A 24,676-nucleotide genomic window follows, 5' to 3' on the forward strand; every position below is an offset into this window, starting at 1 on the left:
TAACAGGAATGCCAACAGAAATCGGACATTTTCAGTCTTTTTGTGCATGTGGAACATTTCTGGGATATTTTATTTCAGCTCGTGAAACATGAGACTGACTCTTTACATGTTGCGTTTATATTTTTGTTCGGTGCTTATGGAAAAAGCCATTTTGAATCAACAGGCCGGGCTGGCGTCAGCAACTGGCCAGACGCGAGTAGCACACACTCACACACACACACATCACTCACTCACACTCACTCACTCACTCACTCACTCACTCACTCACTCACTCACTCACTCACTCACACACTCACACACACACACTCACACACACACACTCTCACACACACACTCTCACACACACACTCACACACACTCACTCACTCACTCACTCACTCACACACACACACTCACACACACACACTCACACACACACTCACACACACACTCACTCACTCACTCACTCACTCACTCACTCACTCACTCACTCACTCACTCACTCACTCACTCACTCACTCACTCACACCAATCCTCAGTGTTCCTCAAGCTCATTCCTAACACGCAGCCTGCCGATCAGACTGACACCTCTAACTGTGAAGTGCAGGGAACGCGATACATATTCAATATGTTGACCTTCACTGTTGAGGAATAACATGAGACGATACAATATACACAAGACTGTTACAAAATCAGTTACCACACACACACACACACACACACACACACACACACACACACACACACACACACACACACACACACACACACACACACACACACACACACACACACACACACACACACACACACACACACACACACACACACACACACACACAATAACAAAAGGTGTTGTTTATTCTGTTCCGTTTCTCTGTCTTAATGATGTCTTCACAGACAGCTTCTGTGGTTGTGTTGGGATGTTATAACCAGTCTGACTGTTCTCCAGGCTATGAGACCTCATCAGGAGAAAGAAACAGTCATTCTCGTGTTGTCTGACTGTTCTCCAGGCTATGAGACCTCATCAGGAGAGAGAAACAGAGGTTCTCGTGTTGTTACCCTGTTCTCCAGGCTATGAGACCTCATCAGGAGAGAGAAACAGAGGTTCTCGTGTTGTCTGACTATTCTCCAGGCTATGAGACCTCATCAGGAGAGAGAAACAGTCGTTTTTGTGTTGTCTGACTGTTCTCCAGGCTATGAGACCTCATCAGGAGAGAGAAACAGAGGTTCTCGTGTTGTCTGACTGTTCTCCAGGCTATGAGACCTCATCAGGAGAGAGAAACAGAGGTTCTCGTGTTGTCTGACTATTCTCCAGGCTATGAGACCTCATCAGGAGAGAGAAACAGTCGTTTTTGTGTTGTCTGACTGTTCTCCAGGCTATGAGACCTCATCAGGAGAGAGAAACAGTCGTTTTCGTGTTGTCTGACTGTTCTCCAGGCTATGAGACCTCATCAGGAGAGAGAAACAGAGGTTCTCGTGTTGTCTGACTGTTCTCCAGGCTATGAGACCTCATCAGGAGAAAGAAACAGAGGTTCTCGTGTTGTCTGACTATTCTCCAGGCTATGAGACCTCATCAGGAGAGAGAAACAGTCGTTTTCGTGTTGTCTGACTGTTCTCCAGGCTATGAGACCTCATCAGGAGAGAGAAACAGTCATTCTCGTGTTGTCTGACTATTCTCCAGGCTATGAGACCTCATCAGGAGAGAGAAACAGAGGTTCTCGTGTTGTCTGACTGTTCTCCAGGCTATGAGACCTCATCAGGAGAGACAAACAGAGGTTCTCGTGTTGTCTGACTGTTCTCCCTGAACACCATGTGTAATATCATTGGGGGGGCCTGCTTTGCCTTTTTACCCAGATACCGCTGGGAAATAATTAACTTTTTTCTCGGAAACCGTTTCGAGTTGGGTTGTTTTCTCTGTGAAATACCTGTAATGCCCCGTACAGTAGACCTGTGTGGGTGGGCGATGTCTTTACATTCCAGTTTTAATGATGGCTGTGTTAAACCATGTGTTTTAATGATGGCTGTGTTATCAGCTGTGTTAAACCATGTGTTTTAATGATGGCTGTGTTAAACCATGTGTTTTAATGATGGCTGTGTTATCAGCTGTGTTAAACCATGTGTTTTAATGATGGCTGTGTTAAAGCATGTGTTTTAATGATGGCTGTGTTAAACCATGTGTTTTAATGATGGCTGTGTTATCAGCTGTGTTAAACCATGTGTTTTAATGATGGCTGTGTTAAACCATGTGTTTTAATGATGGCTGTGTTAAACCATGTGTTTTAATGATGGCTGTGTTATCAGCTGTGTTAAACCATGTGTTTTAATGATGGCTGTGTTAAACCATGTGTTTTAATGATGGCTGTGTTAAACCATGTGTTTTAATGATGGCTGTGTTATCAGCTGTGTTAAACCATGTGTTTTAATGATGGCTGTGTTATCTGCTGTGTTAAACCATGTGTTTTAATGATGGCTGTGTTAAACCATGTGTTTTAATGATGGCTGTGTTAAACCATGTGTTTTAATGATGGCTGTGTTATCTGCTGTGTTAAACCATGTGTTTTAATGATGGCTGTGTTATCTGCTGTGTTAAACCATGTGTTTTAATGATGGCTGTGTTAAACCATGTGTTTTAATGATGGCTGTGTTATCTGCTGTGTTAAACCATGTGTTTTAATGATGGCTGTGTTATCTGCTGTGTTAAACCATGTGTTTTAATGATGGCTGTGTTAAACCATGTGTTTTAATGATGGCTGTGTTATCAGCTGTGTTAAACCATGTGTTTTAATGATGGCTGTGGTATCTGCTGTGTTAAACCATGTGTTTTAATGATGGCTGTGTTATCTGCTGTGTTAAACCATGTGTTTTAATGATGGCTGTGTTATCAGCTGTGTTAAACCATGTGTTTTAATGATGGCTGTGTTAAACCATGTGTTTTAATGATGGCTGTGTTATCTGCTGTGTTAAACCATGTGTTTTAATGATGGCTGTGTTATCAGCTGTGTTAAACCATGTGTTTTAATGATGGCTGTGTTAAACCATGTGTTTTAATGATGGCTGTGTTATCAGCTGTGTTAAACCATGTGTTTTAATGATGGCTGTGTTATCAGCTGTGTTAAACCATGTGTTTTAATGATGGCTGTGTTATCAGCTGTGTTAAACCATGTGTTTTAATGATGGCTGTGTTATCTGCTGTGTTAAACCATGTGTTTTAATGATGGCTGTGTTATCTGCTGTGTTAAACCATGTGTTTTAATGATGGCTGTGTTAAACCATGTGTTTTAATGATGGCTGTGTTAAACCATGTGTTTTAATGATGGCTGTGTTATCAGCTGTGTTAAACCATGTGTTTTAATGATGGCTGTGTTAAAGCATGTGTTTTAATGATGGCTGTGTTAAACCATGTGTTTTAATGATGGCTGTGTTATCAGCTGTGTTAAACCATGTGTTTTAATGATGGCTGTGTTAAACCATGTGTTTTAATGATGGCTGTGTTAAACCATGTGTTTTAATGATGGCTGTGTTATCAGCTGTGTTAAACCATGTGTTTTAATGATGGCTGTGTTAAACCATGTGTTTTAATGATGGCTGTGTTAAACCATGTGTTTTAATGATGGCTGTGTTAAACCATGTGTTTTAATGATGGCTGTGTTAAACCATGTGTTTTAATGATGGCTGTGTTATCAGCTGTGTTAAACCATGTGTTTTAATGATGGCTGTGTTAAACCATGTGTTTTAATGATGGCTGTGTTAAACCATGTGTTTTAATGATGGCTGTGTTATCTGCTGTGTTAAACCATGTGTTTTAATGATGGCTGTGTTATCTGCTGTGTTAAACCATGTGTTTTAATGATGGCTGTGTTAAACCATGTGTTTTAATGATGGCTGTGTTATCTGCTGTGTTAAACCATGTGTTTTAATGATGGCTGTGTTATCTGCTGTGTTAAACCATGTGTTTTAATGATGGCTGTGTTAAACCATGTGTTTTAATGATGGCTGTGTTATCAGCTGTGTTAAACCATGTGTTTTAATGATGGCTGTGGTATCTGCTGTGTTAAACCATGTGTTTTAATGATGGCTGTGTTATCTGCTGTGTTAAACCATGTGTTTTAATGATGGCTGTGTTATCAGCTGTGTTAAACCATGTGTTTTAATGATGGCTGTGTTAAACCATGTGTTTTAATGATGGCTGTGTTATCTGCTGTGTTAAACCATGTGTTTTAATGATGGCTGTGTTATCAGCTGTGTTTTAATGATGGCTGTGTTATCAGCTGTGTTTTAATGATGGCTGTGTTATCTGCTGTGTTTTATGATGGCTGTGTTATCAGCTGTGTTTTATGATGGCTGTGTTATCTAACATGTTGTCTGGTTCTAGTATGGTTTGGAGAGTCTGTCTAACATGTTGTCTGGTTCTAGTATGGTTCTAGTATGGTTTGGAGGGTCTGTCTAACATGTTGTCTGGTTCTAGTATGGTTCTAGTATGGTTTGGAGGGTCTGTCTAACATGTGATCTGTCGTCTGGTTCTAGTATGGTTCTAGTATGGTTTGGAGCGTCTGTCTAACATGTTGTCTGGTTCTAGTATGGTTTGGAGGGTCTATCTAACATGTTGTCTGGTTCTAGTATGGTTCTAGTATGGTGTGGAGGGTCTGTCTAACATGTTGTCTGGTTCTAGTATGGTTCTAGTATGGTTTGGAGAGTCTGTCTAACATGTTGTCTGGTTCTAGTATGGTTCTAGTATGGTTTGGAGAGTCTGTCTAACATGTTGTCTGGTTCTAGTATGGTTTGGAGGGTCTATCTAACATGTTGTCTGGTTCTAGTATGGTTCTAGTATGGTTTGGAGAGTCTGTCTAACATGTTGTCTGGTTCTAGTATGGTTCTAGTATGGTTTGGAGAGTCTATCTAACATGTTGTCTGGTTCTAGTATGGTTCTAGTATGGTTTGGAGGGTCTATCTAACATGTTGTCTGGTTCTAGTATGGTTTGGAGAGTCTGTCTAACATGTTGTCTGGTTCTAGTATGGTTCTAGTATGGGTTGGAGAGTCTGTCTAACATGTTGTCTGGTTCTAGTATGGTTCTAGTATGGTTTGGAGGGTCTATCTAACATGTTGTCTGGTTCTAGTATGGTTTGGAGGGTCTATCTAACATGTTGTCTGGTTCTAGTATGGTTTGGAGAGTCTGTCTAACATGTTGTCTGGTTCTAGTATGGTTCTAGTATGGTTTGGAGGGTCTGTCTAACATGTGATCTGTCGTCTGGTTCTAGTATGGTTCTAGTATGGTGTGGAGAGTCTGTCTAACATGTGATCTGTCGTCTGGTTCTAGTATGGTTTGGAGCGTCTGTCTAACATGTTGTCTGGTTCTAGTATGGTTTGGAGGGTCTATCTAACATGTTGTCTGGTTCTAGTATGGTTCTAGTATGGTTTGGAGGGTCTGTCTAACATGTTGTCTGGTTCTAGTATGGTTCTAGTATGGTTTGGAGGGTCTGTCTAACATGTGATCTGTCGTCTGGTTCTAGTATGGTTCTAGTATGGTTTGGAGCGTCTGTCTAACATGTTGTCTGGTTCTAGTATGGTTTGGAGGGTCTATCTAACATGTTGTCTGGTTCTAGTATGGTTCTAGTATGGTTTGGAGAGTCTGTCTAACATGTTGTCTGGTTCTAGTATGGTTCTAGTATGGTTTGGAGAGTCTGTCTAACATGTTGTCTGGTTCTAGTATGGTTCTAGTATGGTTTGGAGAGTCTATCTAACATGTTGTCTGGTTCTAGTATGGTTCTAGTATGGTTTGGAGGGTCTATCTAACATGTTGTCTGGTTCTAGTATGGTTTGGAGGGTCTGTCTAACATGTGATCTGTCGTCTGGTTCTAGTATGGCTTGGAGAGTCTGTCTAACATGTTGTCTGGTTCTAGTATGGTTTGGAGAGTCTGTCTAACATGTTGTCTGGTTCTAGTATGGTTCTAGTATGGTTTGGAGGGTCTATCTAACATGTTGTCTGGTTCTAGTATGGTTCTAGTATGGTTTGGAGAGTCTGTCTAACATGTTGTCTGGTTCTAGTATGGTTTGGAGGGTCTATCTAACATGTTGTCTGGTTCTAGTATGGTTTGGAGAGTCTGTCTAACATGTTGTCTGGTTCTAGTATGGTTCTAGTATGGGTTGGAGGGTCTATCTAACATGTTGTCTGGTTCTAGTATGGTTTGGAGAGTCTGTCTAACATGTTGTCTGGTTCTAGTATGGTTCTAGTATGGCTTGGAGAGTCTGTCTAACATGTTGTCTGGTTCTAGTATGGTTTGGAGAGTCTGTCTAACATGTTGTCTGGTTCTAGTATGGTTCTAGTATGGTTTGGAGGGTCTATCTAACATGTTGTCTGGTTCTAGTATGGTTTGGAGAGTCTGTCTAACATGTTGTCTGGTTCTAGTATGGTTTGGAGGGTCTATCTAACATGTTGTCTGGTTCTAGTATGGTTCTAGTATGGTTTGGAGAGTCTGTCTAACATGTTGTCTGGTTCTAGTATGGTTCTAGTATGGTTTGGAGAGTCTATCTAACATGTTGTCTGGTTCTAGTATGGTTCTAGTATGGTTTGGAGAGTCTGTCTAACATGTTGTCTGGTTCTAGTATGGTTCTAGTATGGTTTGGAGAGTCTGTCTAACATGTGATCTGGTTCTAGTATGGTTTGGAGGGTCTGTCTAACATGTGATCTGTCGTCTGGTTCTAGTATGGCTTGGAGAGTCTGTCTAACATGTTGTCTGGTTCTAGTATGGTTTGGAGGGTCTATCTAACATGTTGTCTGGTTCTAGTATGGTTTGGAGAGTCTGTCTAACATGTTGTCTGGTTCTAGTATGGTTTGGAGAGTCTGTCTAACATGTGATCTGGTTCTAGTATGGTTCTAGTATGGTTTGGAGAGTCTGTCTAACATGTGATCTGGTTCTAGTATGGTTCTAGTATGGTTTGGAGAGTCTGTCTAACATGTTGTCTGGTTCTAGTATGGGTTGGAGAGTCTGTCTAACATGTTGTCTGGTTCTAGTATGGTTTGGAGGGTCTGTCTAACATGTGATCTGTCATCTGGTTCTAGTATGGTTCTAGTATGGGTTGGAGAGTCTATCTAACATGTTGTCTGGTTCTAGTATGGTTTGGAGAGTCTGTCTAACATGTTGTCTGGTTCTAGTATGGTTCTAGTATGGGTTGGAGAGTCTGTCTAACATGTTGTCTGGTTCTAGTATGGTTTGGAGAGTCTGTCTAACATGTTGTCTGGTTCTAGTATGGTTCTAGTATGGTTTGGAGAGTCTATCTAACATGTTGTCTGGTTCTAGTATGGTTCTAGTATGGTTTGGAGGGTCTATCTAACATGTTGTCTGGTTCTAGTATGGTTTGGAGGGTCTGTCTAACATGTTGTCTGGTTCTAGTATGGTTTGGAGAGTCTGTCTAACATGTTGTCTGGTTCTAGTATGGCTTGGAGAGTCTGTCTAATATGTTGTCTGGTTCTAGTATGGTTCTAGTATGGTTTGGAGAGTCTGTCTAACATGTTGTCTGGTTCTAGTATGGTTTGGAGCGTCTGTCTAACATGTTGGCTGGTTCTAGTATGGTTCTAGTATGGTTTGGAGAGTCTGTCTAACATGTTGTCTGGTTCTAGTATGGTTTGGAGGGTCTGTCTAACATGTGATCTGTCGTCTGGTTCTAGTATGGGTTGGAGGGTCTGTCTAACATGTTGTCTGGTTCTAGTATGGTTCTAGTATGGCTTGGAGAGTCTGTCTAACATGTTGTCTGGTTCTAGTATGGTTTGGAGAGTCTGTCTAACATGTTGTCTGGTTCTAGTATGGTTCTAGTATGGTTTGGAGGGTCTATCTAACATGTTGTCTGGTTCTAGTATGGTTTGGAGAGTCTGTCTAACATGTTGTCTGGTTCTAGTATGGTTTGGAGGGTCTATCTAACATGTTGTCTGGTTCTAGTATGGTTCTAGTATGGTTTGGAGAGTCTATCTAACATGTTGTCTGGTTCTAGTATGGTTCTAGTATGGTTTGGAGAGTCTGTCTAACATGTTGTCTGGTTCTAGTATGGTTCTAGTATGGTTTGGAGAGTCTGTCTAACATGTGATCTGGTTCTAGTATGGTTTGGAGGGTCTGTCTAACATGTGATCTGTCGTCTGGTTCTAGTATGGCTTGGAGAGTCTGTCTAACATGTTGTCTGGTTCTAGTATGGTTTGGAGGGTCTATCTAACATGTTGTCTGGTTCTAGTATGGTTCTAGTATGGTTTGGAGAGTCTGTCTAACATGTTGTCTGGTTCTAGTATGGTTTGGAGGGTCTGTCTAACATGTTGTCTGGTTCTAGTATGGTTCTAGTATGGTTTGGAGAGTCTGTCTAACATGTTGTCTGGTTCTAGTATGGTTCTAGTATGGTTTGGAGGGTCTATCTAACATGTTGTCTGGTTCTAGTATGGTTTGGAGAGTCTGTCTAACATGTTGTCTGGTTCTAGTATGGTTTTAGTATGGTTTGGAGAGTCTATCTAACATGTTGTCTGGTTCTAGTATGGTTCTAGTATGGTTTGGAGAGTCTGTCTAACATGTGATCTGGTTCTAGTATGGTTCTAGTATGGTTTGGAGAGTCTGTCTAACATGTGATCTGGTTCTAGTATGGTTCTAGTATGGTTTGGAGAGTCTGTCTAACATGTTGTCTGGTTCTAGTATGGGTTGGAGAGTCTGTCTAACATGTTGTCTGGTTCTAGTATGGTTTGGAGGGTCTGTCTAACATGTGATCTGTCATCTGGTTCTAGTATGGTTCTAGTATGGGTTGGAGAGTCTATCTAACATGTTGTCTGGTTCTAGTATGGTTTGGAGAGTCTGTCTAACATGTTGTCTGGTTCTAGTATGGTTCTAGTATGGGTTGGAGAGTCTGTCTAACATGTTGTCTGGTTCTAGTATGGTTTGGAGAGTCTGTCTAACATGTTGTCTGGTTCTAGTATGGTTCTAGTATGGTTTGGAGAGTCTATCTAACATGTTGTCTGGTTCTAGTATGGTTCTAGTATGGTTTGGAGGGTCTATCTAACATGTTGTCTGGTTCTAGTATGGTTTGGAGGGTCTGTCTAACATGTTGTCTGGTTCTAGTATGGTTTGGAGAGTCTGTCTAACATGTTGTCTGGTTCTAGTATGGCTTGGAGAGTCTGTCTAATATGTTGTCTGGTTCTAGTATGGTTCTAGTATGGTTTGGAGAGTCTGTCTAACATGTTGTCTGGTTCTAGTATGGTTTGGAGGGTCTGTCTAACATGTTGGCTGGTTCTAGTATGGTTCTAGTATGGTTTGGAGAGTCTGTCTAACATGTTGTCTGGTTCTAGTATGGTTTGGAGGGTCTGTCTAACATGTGATCTGTCGTCTGGTTCTAGTATGGGTTGGAGGGTCTGTCTAACATGTTGTCTGGTTCTAGTATGGTTCTAGTATGGCTTGGAGAGTCTGTCTAACATGTTGTCTGGTTCTAGTATGGTTTGGAGAGTCTGTCTAACATGTTGTCTGGTTCTAGTATGGTTCTAGTATGGTTTGGAGGGTCTATCTAACATGTTGTCTGGTTCTAGTATGGTTTGGAGAGTCTGTCTAACATGTTGTCTGGTTCTAGTATGGTTTGGAGGGTCTATCTAACATGTTGTCTGGTTCTAGTATGGTTCTAGTATGGTTTGGAGAGTCTATCTAACATGTTGTCTGGTTCTAGTATGGTTCTAGTATGGTTTGGAGAGTCTGTCTAACATGTTGTCTGGTTCTAGTATGGTTCTAGTATGGTTTGGAGAGTCTGTCTAACATGTGATCTGGTTCTAGTATGGTTTGGAGGGTCTGTCTAACATGTGATCTGTCGTCTGGTTCTAGTATGGCTTGGAGAGTCTGTCTAACATGTTGTCTGGTTCTAGTATGGTTTGGAGGGTCTATCTAACATGTTGTCTGGTTCTAGTATGGTTCTAGTATGGTTTGGAGAGTCTGTCTAACATGTTGTCTGGTTCTAGTATGGTTTGGAGGGTCTGTCTAACATGTTGTCTGGTTCTAGTATGGTTCTAGTATGGTTTGGAGAGTCTGTCTAACATGTTGTCTGGTTCTAGTATGGTTCTAGTATGGTTTGGAGGGTCTATCTAACATGTTGTCTGGTTCTAGTATGGTTTGGAGAGTCTGTCTAACATGTTGTCTGGTTCTAGTATGGTTTTAGTATGGTTTGGAGAGTCTATCTAACATGTTGTCTGGTTCTAGTATGGTTCTAGTATGGTTTGGAGAGTCTATCTAACATGTTGTCTGGTTCTAGTATGGTTCTAGTATGGTTTGGAGAGTCTGTCTAACATGTGATCTGTTGTCTGGTTCTAGTATGGTTTGGAGCGTCTATCTAACATGTTGTCTGGTTCTAGTATGGTTCTAGTATGGTTTGGAGGGTCTATCTAACATGTTGTCTGGTTCTAGTATGGTTTGGAGGGTCTGTCTAACATGTGATCTGTCGTCTGGTTCTAGTATGGCTTGGAGAGTCTGTCTAACATGTTGTCTGGTTCTAGTATGGTTTGGAGAGTCTGTCTAACATGTTGTCTGGTTCTAGTATGGTTCTAGTATGGTTTGGAGGGTCTATCTAACATGTTGTCTGGTTCTAGTATGGTTCTAGTATGGTTTGGAGAGTCTGTCTAACATGTTGTCTGGTTCTAGTATGGTTTGGAGGGTCTATCTAACATGTTGTCTGGTTCTAGTATGGTTTGGAGAGTCTGTCTAACATGTTGTCTGGTTCTAGTATGGTTCTAGTATGGGTTGGAGGGTCTATCTAACATGTTGTCTGGTTCTAGTATGGTTTGGAGAGTCTGTCTAACATGTTGTCTGGTTCTAGTATGGTTCTAGTATGGCTTGGAGAGTCTGTCTAACATGTTGTCTGGTTCTAGTATGGTTTGGAGAGTCTGTCTAACATGTTGTCTGGTTCTAGTATGGTTCTAGTATGGTTTGGAGGGTCTATCTAACATGTTGTCTGGTTCTAGTATGGTTTGGAGAGTCTGTCTAACATGTTGTCTGGTTCTAGTATGGTTTGGAGGGTCTATCTAACATGTTGTCTGGTTCTAGTATGGTTCTAGTATGGTTTGGAGAGTCTGTCTAACATGTTGTCTGGTTCTAGTATGGTTCTAGTATGGTTTGGAGAGTCTATCTAACATGTTGTCTGGTTCTAGTATGGTTCTAGTATGGTTTGGAGAGTCTGTCTAACATGTTGTCTGGTTCTAGTATGGTTCTAGTATGGTTTGGAGAGTCTGTCTAACATGTGATCTGGTTCTAGTATGGTTTGGAGGGTCTGTCTAACATGTGATCTGTCGTCTGGTTCTAGTATGGCTTGGAGAGTCTGTCTAACATGTTGTCTGGTTCTAGTATGGTTTGGAGGGTCTATCTAACATGTTGTCTGGTTCTAGTATGGTTTGGAGAGTCTGTCTAACATGTTGTCTGGTTCTAGTATGGTTTGGAGAGTCTGTCTAACATGTGATCTGGTTCTAGTATGGTTCTAGTATGGTTTGGAGAGTCTGTCTAACATGTGATCTGGTTCTAGTATGGTTCTAGTATGGTTTGGAGAGTCTGTCTAACATGTTGTCTGGTTCTAGTATGGGTTGGAGAGTCTGTCTAACATGTTGTCTGGTTCTAGTATGGTTTGGAGGGTCTGTCTAACATGTGATCTGTCATCTGGTTCTAGTATGGTTCTAGTATGGGTTGGAGAGTCTATCTAACATGTTGTCTGGTTCTAGTATGGTTTGGAGAGTCTGTCTAACATGTTGTCTGGTTCTAGTATGGTTCTAGTATGGGTTGGAGAGTCTGTCTAACATGTTGTCTGGTTCTAGTATGGTTTGGAGAGTCTGTCTAACATGTTGTCTGGTTCTAGTATGGTTCTAGTATGGTTTGGAGAGTCTATCTAACATGTTGTCTGGTTCTAGTATGGTTCTAGTATGGTTTGGAGGGTCTATCTAACATGTTGTCTGGTTCTAGTATGGTTTGGAGGGTCTGTCTAACATGTTGTCTGGTTCTAGTATGGTTTGGAGAGTCTGTCTAACATGTTGTCTGGTTCTAGTATGGCTTGGAGAGTCTGTCTAATATGTTGTCTGGTTCTAGTATGGTTCTAGTATGGTTTGGAGAGTCTGTCTAACATGTTGTCTGGTTCTAGTATGGTTTGGAGCGTCTGTCTAACATGTTGGCTGGTTCTAGTATGGTTCTAGTATGGTTTGGAGAGTCTGTCTAACATGTTGTCTGGTTCTAGTATGGTTTGGAGGGTCTGTCTAACATGTGATCTGTCGTCTGGTTCTAGTATGGGTTGGAGGGTCTGTCTAACATGTTGTCTGGTTCTAGTATGGTTCTAGTATGGCTTGGAGAGTCTGTCTAACATGTTGTCTGGTTCTAGTATGGTTTGGAGAGTCTGTCTAACATGTTGTCTGGTTCTAGTATGGTTCTAGTATGGTTTGGAGGGTCTATCTAACATGTTGTCTGGTTCTAGTATGGTTTGGAGAGTCTGTCTAACATGTTGTCTGGTTCTAGTATGGTTTGGAGGGTCTATCTAACATGTTGTCTGGTTCTAGTATGGTTCTAGTATGGTTTGGAGAGTCTATCTAACATGTTGTCTGGTTCTAGTATGGTTCTAGTATGGTTTGGAGAGTCTGTCTAACATGTTGTCTGGTTCTAGTATGGTTCTAGTATGGTTTGGAGAGTCTGTCTAACATGTGATCTGGTTCTAGTATGGTTTGGAGGGTCTGTCTAACATGTGATCTGTCGTCTGGTTCTAGTATGGCTTGGAGAGTCTGTCTAACATGTTGTCTGGTTCTAGTATGGTTTGGAGGGTCTATCTAACATGTTGTCTGGTTCTAGTATGGTTCTAGTATGGTTTGGAGAGTCTGTCTAACATGTTGTCTGGTTCTAGTATGGTTTGGAGGGTCTGTCTAACATGTTGTCTGGTTCTAGTATGGTTCTAGTATGGTTTGGAGAGTCTGTCTAACATGTTGTCTGGTTCTAGTATGGTTCTAGTATGGTTTGGAGGGTCTATCTAACATGTTGTCTGGTTCTAGTATGGTTTGGAGAGTCTGTCTAACATGTTGTCTGGTTCTAGTATGGTTTTAGTATGGTTTGGAGAGTCTATCTAACATGTTGTCTGGTTCTAGTATGGTTCTAGTATGGTTTGGAGAGTCTATCTAACATGTTGTCTGGTTCTAGTATGGTTCTAGTATGGTTTGGAGAGTCTGTCTAACATGTGATCTGGTTCTAGTATGGTTCTAGTATGGTTTGGAGAGTCTGTCTAACATGTGATCTGGTTCTAGTATGGTTCTAGTATGGTTTGGAGAGTCTGTCTAACATGTTGTCTGGTTCTAGTATGGGTTGGAGAGTCTGTCTAACATGTTGTCTGGTTCTAGTATGGTTTGGAGGGTCTGTCTAACATGTGATCTGTCATCTGGTTCTAGTATGGTTCTAGTATGGGTTGGAGAGTCTATCTAACATGTTGTCTGGTTCTAGTATGGTTTGGAGAGTCTGTCTAACATGTTGTCTGGTTCTAGTATGGTTCTAGTATGGGTTGGAGAGTCTGTCTAACATGTTGTCTGGTTCTAGTATGGTTTGGAGAGTCTGTCTAACATGTTGTCTGGTTCTAGTATGGTTCTAGTATGGTTTGGAGAGTCTATCTAACATGTTGTCTGGTTCTAGTATGGTTCTAGTATGGTTTGGAGGGTCTATCTAACATGTTGTCTGGTTCTAGTATGGTTTGGAGGGTCTGTCTAACATGTTGTCTGGTTCTAGTATGGTTTGGAGAGTCTGTCTAACATGTTGTCTGGTTCTAGTATGGCTTGGAGAGTCTGTCTAATATGTTGTCTGGTTCTAGTATGGTTCTAGTATGGTTTGGAGAGTCTGTCTAACATGTTGTCTGGTTCTAGTATGGTTTGGAGGGTCTGTCTAACATGTTGGCTGGTTCTAGTATGGTTCTAGTATGGTTTGGAGAGTCTGTCTAACATGTTGTCTGGTTCTAGTATGGTTTGGAGGGTCTGTCTAACATGTGATCTGTCGTCTGGTTCTAGTATGGGTTGGAGGGTCTGTCTAACATGTTGTCTGGTTCTAGTATGGTTCTAGTATGGCTTGGAGAGTCTGTCTAACATGTTGTCTGGTTCTAGTATGGTTTGGAGAGTCTGTCTAACATGTTGTCTGGTTCTAGTATGGTTTGGAGGGTCTATCTAACATGTTGTCTGGTTCTAGTATGGTTCTAGTATGGTTTGGAGAGTCTATCTAACATGTTGTCTGGTTCTAGTATGGTTCTAGTATGGTTTGGAGAGTCTGTCTAACATGTTGTCTGGTTCTAGTATGGTTCTAGTATGGTTTGGAGAGTCTGTCTAACATGTGATCTGGTTCTAGTATGGTTTGGAGGGTCTGTCTAACATGTGATCTGTCGTCTGGTTCTAGTATGGCTTGGAGAGTCTGTCTAACATGTTGTCTGGTTCTAGTATGGTTTGGAGGGTCTATCTAACATGTTGTCTGGTTCTAGTATGGTTCTAGTATGGTTTGGAGAGTCTGTCTAACATGTTGTCTGGTTCTAGTATGGTTTGGAGGGTCTGTCTAACATGTTGTCTGGTTCTAGTATGGTTCTAGTATGGTTTGGAGAGTCTGTCTAACATGTTGTCTGGTTCTAGTATGGTTCTAGTATGGTTTGGAGGGTCTATCTAACATGTTGTCTGGTTCTAGTATGGTTTGGAGAGTCTGTCTAACATGTTGTCTGGTTCTAGTATGGTTTTAGTATGGTTTGGAGAGTCTATCTAACATGTTGTCTGGTTCTAGTATGGTTCTAGTATGGTTTGGAGAGTCTATCTAACATGTTGTCTGGTTCTAGTATGGTTCTAGTATGGTTTGGAGAGTCTGTCTAACATGTGATCTGTTGTCTGGTTCTAGTATGGTTTGGAGCGTCTATCTAACATGTTGTCTGGTTCTAGTATGGTTCTAGTATGGTTTGGAGAGTCTGTCTAACATGTGATCTGTCGTCTGGTTCTAGTATGGGTTGGAGGGTCTGTCTAACATGTGATCTGTTGTCTGGTTCTAGTATGGTTTGGAGCGTCTATCTAACATGTTGTCTGGTTCTAGTATGGTTCTAGTATGGTTTGGAGAGTCTGTCTAACATGTTGTCTGGTTCTAGTATGGTTTGGAGAGTCTGTCTAACATGTTGTCTGGTTCTAGTATGGTTCTAGTATGGTTTGGAGGGTCTATCTAACATGTTGTCTGGTTCTAGTATGGTTTGGAGAGTCTGTCTAACATGTTGTCTGGTTCTAGTATGGTTTTAGTATGGTTTGGAGAGTCTATCTAACATGTTGTCTGGTTCTAGTATGGTTCTAGTATGGTTTGGAGGGTCTGTCTAACATGTTGTCTGGTTCTAGTATGGTTCTAGTATGGTTTGGAGAGTCTGTCTAACATGTGATCTGGTTCTAGTATGGTTTGGAGGGTCTGTCTAACATGTGATCTGTCGTCTGGTTCTAGTATGGCTTGGAGAGTCTGTCTAACATGTTGTCTGGTTCTAGTATGGTTTGGAGGGTCTATCTAACATGTTGTCTGGTTCTAGTATGGTTCTAGTATGGTTTGGAGAGTCTGTCTAACATGTTGTCTGGTTCTAGTATGGTTTGGAGAGTCTGTCTAACATGTGATCTGTTGTCTGGTTCTAGTATGGTTTGGAGCGTCTGTCTAACATGTTGTCTGGTTCTAGTATGGTTTGGAGAGTCTGTCTAACATGTGATCTGTCGTCTGGTTCTAGTATGGGTTGGAGGGTCTGTCTAACATGTGATCTGTTGTCTGGTTCTAGTATGGTTTGGAGCGTCTATCTAACATGTTGTCTGGTTCTAGTATGGTTCTAGTATGGTTTGGAGAGTCTGTCTAACATGTTGTCTGGTTCTAGTATGGTTTGGAGAGTCTGTCTAACATGTTGTCTGGTTCTAGTATGGTTCTAGTATGGTTTGGAGGGTCTATCTAACATGTTGTCTGGTTCTAGTATGGTTTGGAGAGTCTGTCTAACATGTTGTCTGGTTCTAGTATGGTTTTAGTATGGTTTGGAGAGTCTATCTAACATGTTGTCTGGTTCTAGTATGGTTCTAGTATGGTTTGGAGGGTCTGTCTAACATGTTGTCTGGTTCTAGTATGGTTTGGAGAGTCTGTCTAACATGTTGTCTGGTTCTAGTATGGTTCTAGTATGGTTTGGAGAGTCTGTCTAACATGTTGTCTGGTTCTAGTATGGTTCTAGTATGGTTTGGAGAGTCTGTCTAACATGTTGTCTGGTTCTAGTATGGTTTGGAGGGTCTATCTAACATGTGATCTGTCGTCTGGTTCTAGTATGGTTCTAGTATGGTTTGGAGGGTCTATCTAACATGTTGTCTGGTTCTAGTATGGTTTGGAGGGTCTATCTAACATGTGATCTGTCGTCTGGTTCTAGTATGGTTCTAGTATGGTTTGGAGGGTCTATCTAACATGTTGTCTGGTTCTAGTATGGTTTGGAGGGTCTATCTAACATGTTGTCTGGTTCTAGTATGGTTTGGAGAGTCTGTCTAACATGTTGTCTGGTTCTAGTATGGTTTGGAGAGTCTATCTAACATGTTGTCTGGTTCTAGTATGGTTCTAGTATGGTTTGGAGGGTCTATCTAACATGTTGTATGGTTCTAGTATGGTTCTAGTATGGTTCTAGTATGGTTCTAGTATGGTTTGGAGAGTCTGTCTAACATGTTGTCTGGTTCTAGTATGGTTCTAGTATGGTTTGGAGCGTCTATCTAACATGTTGTCTGGTTCTAGTATGGTTCTAGTATGGTTTGGAGAGTCTGTCTAACATGTTGTCTGGTTCTAGTATGGTTCTAGTATGGTTTGGAGGGTCTATCTAACATGTTGTCTGGTTCTAGTATGGTTTGGAGAGTCTGTCTAACATGTTGTCTGGTTCTAGTATGGTTCTAGTATGGGTTGGAGAGTCTGTCTAACATGTTGTCTGGTTCTAGTATGGTTTGGAGGGTCTGTCTAACATGTTGTCTGGTTCAAGTATGGTTTGGAGAGTCTGTCTAACATGTTGTCTGGTTCTAGTATGGTTCTAGTATGGTTTGGAGGGTCTATCTAACATGTTGTCTGGTTCTAGCATGGTGTGGAGAGTCTGTCTAACATGTTGTCTGGTTCTAGTATGGTTTGGAGAGTCTGTCTAACATGTGATCTGTCGTCTGGTTCTAGTATGGGTTGGAGGGTCTGTCTAACATGTGATCTGTTGTCTGGTTCTAGTATGGTTTGGAGCGTCTATCTAACATGTCTGGTTCTAGTATGGTTCTAGTATGGTTTGGAGAGTCTGTCTAACATGTTGTCTGGTTCTAGTATGGTTTGGAGGGTCTATCTAACATGTTGTCTGGTTCTAGTATGGTTCTAGTATGGTTCTAGTATGGTTCAAGTATGGTTTGGAGAGTCTGTCTAACATGTTGTCTGGTTCTAGTATGGTTTGGAGAGTCTGTCTAACATGTTGTCTGGTTCTAGTATGGTTCTAGTATGGGTTGGAGAGTCTGTCTAACATGTTGTCTGGTTCTAGTATGGTTTGGAGGGTCTGTCTAACATGTTGTCTGGTTCAAGTATGGTTTGGAGAGTCTGTCTAACATGTTGTCTGGTTCTAGTATGGTTCTAGTATGGTTTGGAGGGTCTATCTAACATGTTGTCTGGTTCTAGCATGGTGTGGAGAGTCTGTCTAACATGTTGTCTGGTTCTAGTATGGTTTGGAGAGTCTGTCTAACATGTGATCTGTCGTCTGGTTCTAGTATGGGTTGGAGGGTCTGTCTAACATGTGATCTGTTGTCTGGTTCTAGTATGGTTTGGAGCGTCTATCTAACATGTCTGGTTCTAGTATGGTTCTAGTATGGTTTGGAGAGTCTGTCTAACATGTTGTCTGGTTCTAGTATGGTTTGGAGGGTCTATCTAACATGTTGTCTGGTTCTAGTATGGTTCTAGTATGGTTCTAGTATGGTTCTAGTATGGTTTGGAGAGTCTGTCTAACATGTTGTCTGGTTCTAGTATGGTTCTAGTATGGTTTGGAGCGTCTATCTAACATGTTGTCTGGTTCTAGTATGGTTCTAGTATGGTTTGGAGAGTCTGTCTAACATGTTGTCTGGTTCTAGTATGGTTTGGAGGGTCTATCTAACATGTTGTCTGGTTCTAGTATGGTTCTAGTATGGTTCTAGTATGGTTTGGAGAGTCTGTCTAACATGTTGTCTGGTTCTAGTATGGTTCTAGTATGGTTTGGAGAGTCTGTCTAACATGTTGTCTGGTTCTAGTATGGTTCTAGTATGGTTTGGAGGGTCTATCTAACATGTTGTCTGGTTCTAGTATGGTTTGGAGAGTCTGTCTAACATGTTGTCTGGTTCTAGTATGGTTCTAGTATGGTTTGGAGAGTCTATCTAACATGTTGTCTGGTTCTAGTATGGTTCTAGTATGGTTTGGAGGGTCTATCTAACATGTTGTCTGGTTCTAGTATGGTTCTAGTATGGTTCTAGTATGGTTCTAGTATGGTTTGGAGAGTCTGTCTAACATGTTGTCTGGTTCTAGTATGGTTTTAGTATGGTTTGGAGAGTCTGTCTAACATGTGATCTGTAGTCTGGTTCTAGTATGGTTTGGAGGGTCTGTCTAACATGTTGTCTGGTTCTAGCATGGTTTGGAGAGTCTGTCTAACATGTGATCTGTAGTCTGGTTCTAGTATGGTGTGGAGCGTCTGTCTAACATGTGATCTGTCGTCTGGTTCTAATATGGTTCTAGTATGGTTTGGAGAGTCTGTCTAACATGTGATCTGTCGTCTGGTTCTAGTATGGCTTGGAGAGTCTGTCTAACATGTGATCTGTCGTCTGGTTCTAGTATGGTTCTAGTATGGTTTGGAGAGTCTGTCTAACATGTGATCTGTCGTCTGGTTCTAGTATGGTTCTAGTATGGTTTGGAGAGTCTGTCTAACATGTGATCTGTCGTCTGGTTCTAGTATGGTTCTAGTATGGTGTGGAGAGTCTGTCTAACATGTGATCTGTCGTCTGGTTCTAGTATGGTTCTAGTATGGTTTGGAGAGTCTGTCTATCATGTTGTCTGGTTCTAGTATGGTTCTAGTATGGTTTGGAGAGTCTGTCTAACATGTGATCTGTAGTCTGGTTCTAGTATGGTTTGGAGGGTCTATCTAACATGTTGTCTGGTTCTAGTATGGTTCTAGTATGGTTTGGAGAGTCTATCTAACATGTTGTCTGGTTCTAGTATGGTTCTAGTATGGTTTGGAGAGTCTATCTAACATGTTTTCTGGTTCTAGTATGGTTCTAGTATGGTGTGGAGAGTCTGTCTAACATGTTGTCTGGTTCTAGTATGGTTTGGAGAGTCTGTCTAACATGTGATCTGTCGTCTGGTTCTAGTATGGTGTGGAGCGTCTGTCTAACATGTGATCTGTCGTCTGGTTCTAATATGGTTCTAGTATGGTTTGGAGAGTCTGTCTAACATGTGATCTGTCGTCTGGTTCTAGTATGGCTTGGAGAGTCTGTCTAACATGTGATCTGTCGTCTGGTTCTAGTATGTTTCTAGTATGGTTTGGAGAGTCTGTCTAACATGTGATCTGTCGTCTGGTTCTAGTATGGTTCTAGTATGGTTTGGAGAGTCTGTCTAACATGTGATCTGTCGTCTGGTTCTAGTATGGTTCTAGTATGGTGTGGAGAGTCTGTCTAACATGTGATCTGTCGTCTGGTTCTAGTATGGTTCTAGTATGGTTTGGAGAGTCTGTCTAACATGTTGTCTGGTTCTAGTATGGTTCTAGTATGGTTTGGAGAGTCTGTCTAACATGTGATCTGTCGTCTGGTTCTAGTATGGTTTGGAGCGTCTATCTAACATGTGATCTGTAGTCTGGTTCTAGTATGGTTTGGAGGGTCTATCTAACATGTTGTCTGGTTCTAGTATGGTTCTAGTATGGTTTGGAGAGTCTATCTAACATGTTGTCTGGTTCTAGTATGGTTCTAGTATGGTTTGGAGAGTCTATCTAACATGTTGTCTGGTTCTAGTATGGTTCTAGTATGGTTTGGAGAGTCTATCTAACATGTTGTCTGGTTCTAGTATGGTTCTAGTATGGTTTGGAGAGTCTATCTAACATGTTGTCTGGTTCTAGTATGGTTCTAGTATGGTGTGGAGAGTCTGTCTAACATGTTGTCTGGTTCTAGTATGGTTCTAGTATGGTGTGGAGAGTCTGTCTAACATGTTGTCTGGTTCTAGTATGGTTCTAGTATGGTGTGGAGAGTCTGTCTAACATGTTGTCTGGTTCTAGTATGGTTCTAGTATGGTTTGGAGAGTCTGTCTAACATGTTGTCTGGTTCTAGTATGGTTCTAGTATGGTTTGGAGAGTCTGTCTAACATGTTGTCTGGTTCTAGTATGGTTCTAGTATGGTTTGGAGAGTCTGTCTAACATGTTGTCTGGTTCTAGTATGGTTCTAGTATGGTTTGGAGAGTCTGTCTAACATGTTGTCTGGTTCTAGTATGGTTTGGAGAGTCTGTCTAACATGTTGTCTGGTTCTAGTATGGTTTGGAGAGTCTATCTAACATGTCGTCTGGTTCTAGTATGGTTTGGAGGGTCTATCTAACATGTTGTCTGGTTCTAGTATGGTTCTAGTATGGTTTGGAGAGTCTATCTAACATGTTGTCTGGTTCTAGTATGGTTCTAGTATGGTTTGGAGAGTCTATCTAACATGTTGTCTGGTTCTAGTATGGTTCTAGTATGGTTTGGAGAGTCTATCTAACATGTTGTCTGGTTCTAGTATGGTTCTAGTATGGTGTGGAGAGTCTGTCTAACATGTTGTCTGGTTCTAGTATGGTTCTAGTATGGTGTGGAGAGTCTGTCTAACATGTTGTCTGGTTCTAGTATGGTGTGGAGAGTCTGTCTAACATGTTGTCTGGTTCTAGTATGGTTCTAGTATGGTTTGGAGAGTCTGTCTAACATGTTGTCTGGTTCTAGTATGGTTCTAGTATGGTTTGGAGAGTCTGTCTAACATGTTGTCTGGTTCTAGTATGGTTTGGAGAGTCTGTCTAACATGTTGTCTGGTTCTAGTATGGTTCTAGTATGGTTTGGAGAGTCTGTCTAACATGTTGTCTGGTTCTAGTATGGTTCTAGTATGGTTTGGAGAGTCTGTCTAACATGTTGTCTGGTTCTAGTATGGTTTGGAGAGTCTGTCTAACATGTTGTCTGGTTCTAGTATGGTTTGGAGAGTCTGTCTAACATGTTGTCTGGTTCTAGTATGGTTCTAGTATGGTTTGGAGAGTCTGTCTAACATGTTGTCTGGTTCTAGTATGGTTTGGAGAGTCTGTCTAACATGTCGTCTGGTTCTAGTATGGTTTGGAGGGTCTATCTAACATGTTGTCTGGTTCTAGTATGGTTCTAGTATGGTTTGGAGAGTCTATCTAACATGTTGTCTGGTTCTAGTATGGTTCTAGTATGGTTTGGAGAGTCTATCTAACATGTTGTCTGGTTCTAGTATGGTTCTAGTATGGTTTGGAGAGTCTATCTAACATGTTGTCTGGTTCTAGTATGGTTCTAGTATGGTGTGGAGAGTCTGTCTAACATGTTGTCTGGTTCTAGTATGGTTCTAGTATGGTGTGGAGAGTCTGTCTAACATGTTGTCTGGTTCTAGTATGGTGTGGAGAGTCTGTCTAACATGTTGTCTGGTTCTAGTATGGTTCTAGTATGGTTTGGAGAGTCTATCTAACATGTTGTCTGGTTCTAGTATGGTTCTAGTATGGTTTGGAGAGTCTATCTAACATGTGATCTGTAGTCTGGTTCTAGTATGGTTTGGAGCGTCTGTCTAACATGTGATCTGTAGTCTGGTTCTAGTATGGTTCTAGTATGGTTTGGAGCGTCTGTCTAACATGTGATCTGTAGTCTGGTTCTAGTATGGTTCTAGTATGGTTTGGAGAGTCTGTCTAACATGTTGTCTGGTTCTAGTATGGTTCTAGTATGGTTTGGAGAGTCTGTCTAACATGTTGTCTGGTTCTAGTATGGTTCTAGTATGGTTTGGAGGGTCTATCTAACATGTGATCTGTAGTCTGGTTCTAGTATGGTTCTAGTATGGTGTGGAGCGTCTGTCTAACATGTGATCTGTCGTCTGGTTCTAGTATGGTTCTAGTATGGTTTGGAGAGTCTATCTAACATGTGATCTGTAGTCTGGTTCTAGTATGGGTTGGAGAGTCTGTCTAACATGTGATCTGTCGTCTGGTTCTAGTATGGGTTGGAGCGTATCCTGTCAGAGGAGAAGTGTCTGACCCTGTTGGCCCGAGCCATCGACCCCACCCAGCCCGCCATGATGACCGACGTGGTCAAGCTGCTGTCAGCCATCTGCATTGTGGGCGAGGAGAACACGTAGGTCCCCATCCCTGCTTCACTCTGCCCTCAACATGACTTCCTCTGTTCTCCTTCACTCTGCCCTCAACATGACTTCCTCTGTTCTCCTTCACTCTGCCCTCAACATGACTTCCTCTAGCTGGCCTCTGTTCTCCTTCACTCTGCCCTCAACATGACTTCCTCTGTTCTCCTTCACTCTGCCCTCAACATGACTTCCTCTGTTCTCCTTCACTCTGCCCTCAACATGACTTCCTCTGTTCTCCTTCACTCTGCCCTCAACCTGACTTCCTCTGTTCTCCTTCACTCTGCCCTCAACATGACTTCCTCTGTTCTCCTTCACTCTGCCCTCAACATGACTTCCTCTAGATGTCCTCTGTTCTCCTTCACCTGTCCTCCATCACCCATGTTATCTATCCTCTGTTCTCCTTCACCTGTCCTCCATCACCCATGTTATCTATCCCCAGTTTTCCTCTACCTGTCCTCCATCACCCATGTTATCTGTCCCCTGTTCTCCTCCATCACCCATGTTATCTATCCTCTGTTCTCCTCCATCACCCATGTTATCTAACCTCTGTTCTCCTTCACCTGTCCTCCATCACCCATGTTATCTATCCTCTGTTCTCCTCCATCACCCATGTTATCTGTCCTCTGTTCTCCTCCATCACCCATGTTATCTAACCTCTGTTCTCCTCCATCACCCATGTTATCTGTCCTCTGTTCTCCTCCATCACCCATGTTATCTGTCCTCTGTTCTCCTCCATCACCCATGTTATCTGTCCTCTGTTCTCCTCCATCACCCATGTTATCTGTCCTCTGTTCTCCTCCATCACCCATGTTATCTATCCCCTGTTCTCCTCCACCTGTCCTCCATCACCCATGTTATCTATCCCCTGTTCTCCACCATCACCCATGTTATCTATCCCCTGTTCTCCTCCATCACCCATGTTATATGTCCTCTGTTCTCCTTCACCTGTCCTCCATCACCCATGTTCTCCATCTCTCTCCTCTCTCCTGCTCATCTTCCTCTACCTGATGTACACGTGGTGGAGAACAAGCTAAATGGTAGAACTCATCCACAGCATCTGAGCAGCGAGTCCATGATCATTGACCTGTTTAAAGTCTGACTACAGTACAGTTGAACAGGGACGAGGCTGAGGGTCAGTTGGCAGAGACCTAGAGTCATAGACAGAAAGACAGTTGGCAGAGACCTGGAGTCATAGACAGTTGGCAGAGAGCTAGAGTCATAGACAGAAAGACAGTAGGCAGAGACCTAGAGTCATAGACAGAAAGACAGTTGGCAGAGACCTGGAGTCATAGACAGAAAGACAGTTGGCAGAGACCTAGAGTCATAGACAGTTGGCAGAGACCTAGAGTCATAGACAGTAGGGAGAGACCTAGAGTCATAGACAGTTGGCAGAGACCTAGAGTCATAGACAGTTGGCAGAGACCTAGAGTCATAGACAGTTGGCAGAGACCTAGAGTCATAGACAGTTGGCAGAGACCTAGAGTCATAGACAGTTGGCAGAGACCTAGAGTCATAGACAGTTGGCAGAGACCTAGAGTCATAGACAGTTGGCAGAGACCTAGAGTCATAGACAGTTGGCAGAGACCTAGAGTCATAGACAGTTGGCAGAGACCTAGAGTCATAGACAGTTGGCAGAGACCTAGAGTCATAGACAGTTGGCAGAGACCTAGAGTCATAGACAGAAAGACAGTTGGCAGAGACCTAGAGTCATAGACAGAAAGACAGTTGGCAGAGACCTAGAGTCATAGACAGAAAGACAGTTGGCAGAGACCTAGAGTCATAGACAGAAAGACAGTTGGCAGAGACCTAGAGTCATAGACAGTTGGCAGAGACCTAGAGTCATAGACAGTTGGCAGAGACCTAGAGTCATAGACAGAAAGACAGTTGGCAGAGACCTAGAGTCATAGACAGAAAGACAGTTGGCAGAGACCTAGAGTCATAGACAGAAAGACAGTTGGCAGAGACCTAGAGTCATAGACAGTTGGCAGAGACCTAGAGTCATAGACAGTTGGCAGAGACCTAGAGTCATAGACAGTTGGCAGAGACCTAGAGTCATAGACAGAAAGACAGTTGGCAGAGACCTAGAGTCATAGACAGAAAGACAGTTGGCAGAGACCTAGAGTCATAGACAGTTGGCAGAGACCTAGAGTCATAGACAGAAAGACAGTTGGCAGAGACCTAGAGTCATAGACAGAAAGACAGTTGGCAGAGACCTAGAGTCATAGACAGAAAGACAGTTGGCAGAGACCTAGAGTCATAGACAGTTGGCAGAGACCTAGAGTCATAGACAGTTGGCAGAGACCTAGAGTCATAGACAGTTGGCAGAGACCTAGAGTAATAGACAGAAAGACAGT

The 24,676-nt window shown here is 42.1% G+C and overlaps 2 protein-coding genes across 2 annotated transcripts in view; one reads left to right on the plus strand and one right to left on the minus strand.

The window, feature by feature from the left end:
* The window catches only part of LOC124018174 (protein diaphanous homolog 3-like), a 690,151-nt gene that overhangs the window by 439,693 nt on the left and 225,782 nt on the right, over positions 1 to 24,676 (minus strand). The window lies entirely within an intron of this gene.
* The window catches only part of LOC124018171 (protein diaphanous homolog 3-like), a 94,821-nt gene that overhangs the window by 7,010 nt on the left and 63,135 nt on the right, over positions 1 to 24,676 (plus strand). Inside the window, exon 3 of the mRNA XM_046333434.1 lies at positions 22,179 to 22,315. Coding sequence (XP_046189390.1) covers positions 22,179 to 22,315 — 137 coding nt within the window. The remainder of the gene's footprint in view (positions 1 to 22,178; positions 22,316 to 24,676) is intronic.

This window comes from Oncorhynchus gorbuscha, unplaced genomic scaffold (genome assembly GCF_021184085.1).
Source record: "Oncorhynchus gorbuscha isolate QuinsamMale2020 ecotype Even-year unplaced genomic scaffold, OgorEven_v1.0 Un_scaffold_419, whole genome shotgun sequence".
NCBI lineage: Eukaryota > Metazoa > Chordata > Actinopteri > Salmoniformes > Salmonidae > Oncorhynchus > Oncorhynchus gorbuscha.